Source organism: Lepidochelys kempii, chromosome 6, assembly GCF_965140265.1.
Source record: "Lepidochelys kempii isolate rLepKem1 chromosome 6, rLepKem1.hap2, whole genome shotgun sequence".
Classification (NCBI taxonomy): domain Eukaryota; kingdom Metazoa; phylum Chordata; order Testudines; family Cheloniidae; genus Lepidochelys; species Lepidochelys kempii.
The window spans coordinates 501,480-508,052 of NC_133261.1; the positions used below are offsets into that span (position 1 = coordinate 501,480).

At 72.5% G+C, this 6,573-nt stretch overlaps 1 protein-coding gene across 1 annotated transcript; it reads right to left on the reverse strand.

Annotated features, from left to right (window-relative positions):
• Positions 1-1,892: 1,892 nt before the first annotated feature.
• Positions 1,893-3,817, reverse strand: LOC140912257 (nuclear protein 1-like). Its single transcript, XM_073346409.1, is given in 4 exon segments — positions 1,893-2,001; positions 2,215-2,359; positions 3,636-3,672; positions 3,674-3,817. Coding segments are annotated over 3 exon segments (240 nt in total). The 5' UTR covers positions 3,740-3,817; the 3' UTR covers positions 1,893-2,001; positions 2,215-2,222.
• Between the last annotated feature and the right edge of the window lie 2,756 nt (positions 3,818-6,573).

Below are 6,573 nucleotides of genomic sequence, written 5' to 3' on the forward strand. Positions count from 1 at the left end.
GGGCCGTGCCCAGGGGGTGGGCAGCCAGAGGGTGATGGGGAACCACTGGAACCATCAGCGGGTGAGAGAAGATGGCCAGGGTCCGCCCTCCTCTGGGCCAGACGGCCGCCCCGCCGTTTGGGGCGGGTGGGAGCCAGCGCCCCATATCCTGCCCCCTCCCAGTCTGCACCTCCAAGCAGAAGCACCTCCCCCCGGTGACCGAGCAGGAGACAGCGCCCTCCTCTGGTTCGGTGAGACCCCTGGGGGCAGGTCTGCAAGGGAGAGGGCAGGGGCTGGGGTGGAGCTATCTGGGAGGGTTCTGCTATGGGGCAGGGGATTATGGGGGAGTCTGTTGCAGGGGTTTGGGAAGCTGCCTTGGGGAGGGGCAGGGGATGTGGGTGGGGTGAACACAAAGGGGGCGGAGTTTAGGGGGTTGTGCAGGAGCTCCCTGGGCAGTGTGGGTAAAGGGGGAGGAGTGTTTCTGGGGGGAGCGTGGGCAGCAGGGGCAGGTGCTCCCAGGGCATTGTGGGTAACCCCCCAATCAGCTGAGGAGTACCTGCCAGAGCATTGGGGTGCAGGACCTCAGCTGAGCAGCGCTATGGGTTGCCCCAGTGCATGCTGGGATCGGGACTCCTGCCCCATGGTGTCCTCCCTGCTAGCTCCCCCCAGTGCTGGGGCGGCCCCTCCTCTCTGGGCAGTTCTGCTCACTCTGCACTTGATTGGCTGGGCCAGCACCTCCAGGAGCCCGATTGGCTGGCAGGATGCACTCCTGGGAGATGTCACATGTGGCTGGGTGTGCTGTCCCCTCATTGGGTGGCATGTCTGAGCCCTCTGCCCCCTCATTGGCCGATTCTGCTAGCTCTGGAGAGGTGCTGTTTGTGATTGGATGGGGCCACCCACAGCTGTGCTGGCCTGGGATGCACCCCTGGGTCCTCCCTTCACCATGATTGGATGACTCCAGACACCCGGGAGCCTCTGATTGGTTGGTACAGCCAGCACCAGCCACCCCACTACAGAGGGGGCAGAGCCCCCCAGTTAGTGCCTTCAGCACATGACTGACAGCTGCCCGGGGGGGGCACAGTTATCACTGAACCCCTCCCTGGGGGCAGAGCTATGAGGGCCTCCCTACAGTTAATAGGCTGTAAGCCTCTTCCCCCCCAGCTGCAAAGGATGCTGGGAGTTCGGTTATACCCTCCCCGAGCTAGTTGGGCGGGGGGGGGCAGCCCCAGGGTCACCCTAAAATCATGTGGGGGGGGAAATTGCCTGCTATGACTTTCAAAAGGGCTGCCCCACTGATGGGCCGTGGCCGAGCTCGGCAGCAGGAAGCGATGCTGCGCCCCTTGGCGTGAGTTCCAAGATGGCCCCCTCGTGACAGGAAGTGATGTCGTCAGTGCCAATGCTGCTTCCCAGCTGGGCCTCCCAGATCCAGGCCCTCTAATCCCCCAGCCCCCGGGGGGCTCTGGGGGCCCCCAGCAGCAGCTGCAGCATTAAATGCCCCACTAGGATAAATGTCTCGTACCCGCCATCTACCACCCCCTCAGGGCTCAGTGGGGCCCATGGGGGAGTTGAGGGGCATGTCCCCCATTCCGTGGGGAGCAGCCCCCCTCATGGCCCTGTCTGCCCCGTTCTTGAGAGGCCAGTTTCCCCTCCCCTCAGGCAAAGCCCATCAGCCGTGCAGATGTTAAGTGTCTTTATTGGGGGGGGAAGAAACAGACCTACCCCCTCGGTGCCCCCCCTTCACCCTCACCCCACAATTCCCTCCTCTCTTCCCTGCTGGCAATGAGCCAAATCCCCCCCCCCCCAGCGAGGCTGCTTAGGGCCCCCTCACCGCTCCTCCCCACGGGGGCCTGTTACGAGAGGCCTGGGCTGCCATGGCAGGAGTCTCAGCATGGCTGCCACTCTGAGATAGCGCGTCTGGGCGTCGGCCATCTTGGCAGGGGGCGTCCGTCCGGCTGGCTAGTCTCTGTGTCCGTGTGGCGTTGCCGTTGAGTCTGGAACCAGGTTCGCTTGGGAGGTTCAGAGCTGGGGGGGAGACGGGATGTGAGGGGGGGGGCTCCAAGGGAAGCTGCTCAACCCCCCCCCTCCCCCAGTGATATCCCCATCCACACAGATGCCCAGCAGGAGTGGCAACCATTCTGGCTGCCCAGCCCCCCCCTTTACCTCCCTGCCCACCTGGCCCCCCCGCCTGGCCCCCCCTTTCCCCCCCTCCCCTGTCCGGCCCGGGGCGGCTCTCACCATGGGACTCACTCCTGGCCACGCCGGCGCTCGGAGCGCTGCAGTTTCAGGGTGATCTTGCGCTCGTGGCCGGCGGGGTTGGGCCGGTTCGTGTTCCCAGCGGCCTCCCGCTTGGAGCGGCCCTTCCGGCTGCACCCGCCCGGCACTGCGGGGAGAGAAGGGGGTGTCACGGAGCGTCGGGGAGTCAGGGCCCTGCCCCCCACTTCCTGTGATTCACAGCCAGCCAGGAACACAGAAGGACACAGGCCCCAACAGAGCATGTAGGTACAGAGACCAGGACCCCTCAGTCAGGTCCGTCTTGGGGGGTGGGGAGCCCAGACCCCCCCCGGGCCTCCCTCCTTTCCCCAGCCAGCTCCAGACTGACCCTCGGGCCTTTGCCCCTCCCGTCCCCGGACCCCTTTGTTCTCCAGCCCCTTCAGCTGGCACCTTGCAGGGAGGGGCCCAGGAGACTCTGTGCAGACACCTCGCACTCTCCCTCTCCGCCGTGGGTGCTCTGGGGCTGGATGCTGCCACTCCTGCGGGGCATCTGTGTGGATGGGGATATCGCTGCGGGGGGGGGCGTGGAGCAGCTTCCCTTGGAGCCCCCCCACAGCCCGTCTCCACCCAGCCGCTCCCGCCCCAGCTCACCTCCGCCTCCTCCCCCGAGCTCCAGCCACCAAACAGCTGTTTCAAGTGCCAAGCCGTGGGGGGCAGGGAGGGGGCAGGAGGTGGAGCCAGGGCGGGGATTTGGGGAGGTGGTGGGCACTTTGGGGAAGGGGTTGGAATGGGGCAGAGCCTGGGGGCACAAGAACCCACCAGTGCCATGAGAAGTTGGTTCTCAAACTGGGGGTCGGGACCCTCAGGGGGTCACGAGATTACTAGGGGGGGGGGGTTGTGAGCTGTCGGCCCCCACCCCAAACCCCGCTTGGCCTCCAGCATTTATAATGGAGTTAAATATATTCAGAAGTGCTTTCAGTGTGTCAGGGTGAAAGGGGTCACCAGGACAAAAGCCTGAGAACCCCTGGGCTAGGGCTCTGCAATCACACCCCCTTATCGCCCCACCTAGCCATGGGGAAACTGAGGCACCCCCACAGTATTCAGAGGAAACATTAAGAACAGTCCCACTTCGTCAGAGGAGGTGAGTGGGGGAGAAAAGCCCCTGTGCCCCCTCCCCCACAACCCCTGGGGGACGCATGCAGAGGGGCAGAGAGGAGGCAGTGAGCCCCTGCCTCCGTCCTCCCCATTTCCAGTCCCACTGGAGAAGGGATCCGGAACGCAGCAGGGAACCCCACCGCCCCGTGGAGAGCAGCCCCAGTGTGGGGTCAGGGAGCAGGAGAGCCTAGGCTGGGAGTGGGGGGCGCCGGCAGGGCTGAGGGGGCTGCAGGGCAGGACTGCCGGGAGCTGTGGGGCAGGGCGTGGGGCACGGCGTGGGGGGCACTCACTGCTGTAGCGCTCGGTCAGGCTGTAGTAGTCGTAGGGGGTCGAAGTGCTGCCCCTCGAAGGGGGTGGGGACCAGCTTGTGGGGGTCCAGCAGGGCCCCGGCCATGGCTCTGTCCTGGGACGTCTGTGCCGGGTGCAGGGAGCGTCCGTCCGTCCGCACTTGTTTTCCACCCCACGCCGGCCCCCCTTTTATTGCCACCGCACCCAGGATTGCATCATCCCCCCGCCCCCCGCCTCCGGGGGAGGGACCCGAGCACGTGATGGGCCCGCCAGCAAAACAACACTGACATCACACCCCCTCATACCCCCCCAGGCCTGCCGGGGCCCCTCACTCCCGCCCCTCATACCCCCCCGGGGCCCCTCACTCCCGCCCCTCATACCCCCCGCCCCCGCCCAGCCGGGGCCCCTCACTCCCGCCCCTCATACCCCCCCGCCCCGCCGGGGCCCCTCACTCCCCGCCCCTCATACCCCCCGCCCCCGCCGGGGCCCCTCTCTCCCGCCCCTCATACCCCCCGCCCCCGCCGGGGCCCCTCTCTCCCGCCCCTCATACCCCCCTCCACCAGCCCAGCCGGGGCCCCTCACTCCCTCCCCTCATACCCCCCCCGCCCCGCCGGGGCCCCTCACTCCCGCCCCCTCATACCCCCCGCCCCCGCCGGGGCCCTCACTCCCGCCCCTCATACCCCCCGCCCCCGCCGGGGCCCCTCACTCCCGCCCCTCATACCCCCCTCCACCAGCCCAGCCGGGGCCCCTCACTCCCTCCCCTCATACCCCCCCCCCCGCCCCGCCGGGGCCCCTCACTCCCGCCCCTCATACCCCCCTCCCCCCGCGGCCCCTCACTCCCGCCCCTCATACCCCCCTCCCCCCGCCCCGCCGGGGCCCCTCACTCCCGCCCCGCCGGGGCCCCTCACTCCCGCCCCTCATACCCCCCCAGGCCTGCCGGGGCCCCTCACTCCCTCCCCTCATACCCCCTCCCCCCGCCCCGCCGGGGCCCCCTCACTCCCGCCCCTCATAGCTCCCCGCCCCGCCGGGGCCCCTCACTCCCGCCCCTCATACCCCCGCCAGCCCTGCCAGGGCCCCTCACTCCCTCCCCTCATACCCCCCCGCCCCGCCGGGGCCCCTCACTCCCACCCCTCATACCCCCCTCCCCCAGCCCTGCCAGGGCCTCTCACTCCCACCCCGCAACCCCCCTCCCCCAGCCCTGCCGGGGCCCCTCACTCCCGCCCCTCATACCCCCCCGCTCCGCCGGGGCCCCTCACTCCCACCCCTCATACCCCCCTCCCCCAGCCCTGCCGGGGCCCCTCACACACCCCGCCCCGCCGGGGCCACTCACTCTCGCCCCTCATACCCCCCCGCCCCGGCCCCTCACTCCCGCCCCTCATACTCCCCTCCCCCAGCCCTGCCGGGGCCCCTCACTCCCACCCCTCATACTCTCCTCCCCCAGCCCTGCCGGGGCCCCTCACTCCCACCCCACAACCCCCCTCCCCCAGCCCTGCCGGGGCCCCTCACTCCCACCCCTCATACTCCCCCGCCCCGCCGGGGCCCCTCACTCCCACCCCACAACCCCCCTCCCCCAGCCCTGCCGGGGCCCCTCACTCCCACCCCACAACCCCCCTCCCCCCGCCCCGCCGGGGCCCCTCCCCCCGCCCCGCCGGGGCCCCTCCCCCCGCCCCGCCGGGGCCCCTCACTCTCGCCCCGCCGGGGCCCCTCACTCTCGCCCCGCCCCGCCGGGGCCCCCTCACTCTCGCCCCGCCCCGCCGGGGCCCCTCACTCTCGCCCCGCCCCGCCGGGGCCCCTCACTCTCGCCCCGCCCCGCCGGGGCCCCTCACTCTCGCCCCGCCCCGCCGGGGCCCCTCACTCTCGCCCCGCCCCGCCGGGGCCCCCTCACTCTCGCCCCGCCCCGCCGGGGCCCCTCACTCTCGCCCGCCCCGCCCGCCGGGGCCCCTCACTCTCGCCCCTCATACCCCCCTCCCCCAGCCATGCCGGGGCCCCCTCACTCCCACCCCTCAGACCCCCCCGCCCCGCAGTTCTGGCCCGCCTGGGGGGGGGTGCTGTGTTTTGGGGACTGGGGGGGGGCGAGGTCCGGACCCGCTAACCCGGCCTCGTGCTGGGGATTTTCCACCTGCGCCGGGCGCTGGCCGGGCCCCAGGACACGCGCTGCGGACTCAGTGTCCTCGTTCCCCCAGCGAGCCGGAGCCGGGGCCCCGCGGTCCCCCCCCGGGCACAGAGCCCCCCGCGCCCGCCCCCCCGCGGTCCCCCCCCCGGGCACAGAGCCCCCCGCGGTCCCCCCCCGGGCACAGAGCCCCCCGCGCCCGCCCCCCGCGGTCCCCCCCCCGGGCACAGAGCCCCCCGCGCCCGCCCCCCGCGGTCCCCCCCCCGGGCACAGAGCCCCCCGCGCCCGCCCCCCGCCAGGGCCCCGCGGTCCCCCCCCCGGGCACAGAGCCCCCCGCGCCAGGGCCCCGCGGTCCCCCCCCCGGCACAGAGCCCCCCGCGCCCGCCCCCCGCGGTCCCCCCCCCGGCACAGAGCCCCCCGCGCCGCCGCCCCCCCCGCGCTAGGGCCCCGCGGTCCCCCCCCGGGCACAGAGCCCCCCGCGCCCCCCCCCCGCGCCAGGGCCCCGCAGTCCCCGCCCCCCCCCGAGCCCGGGCCCCCGGTCCCCCCCCCGGAGCCCCCCGCGCTGCCCCCCCCCCGAGCCAGGGCCCCGCAGTCCCCGCCCCCCCCGAGCCAGGCGCCCCCCCGCGCTGCCCCCCCCCCAGAGCCAGGGCCCCGCAGTCCCCCCCCCCGGGCACAGAGCCCCCCGCGCTGCCCCCCCCCGAGCCAGGGCCCCGCAGTCCCCCCCCCCCCCCGGGCACAGAGCCCCCCGCGCTGCCGCCCCCCCGGCCTGAGCATGACGCGGCCGGTCACTCGACCCCCCGACGGGGCGGGGCCAGGCCCTGGGACCGGGC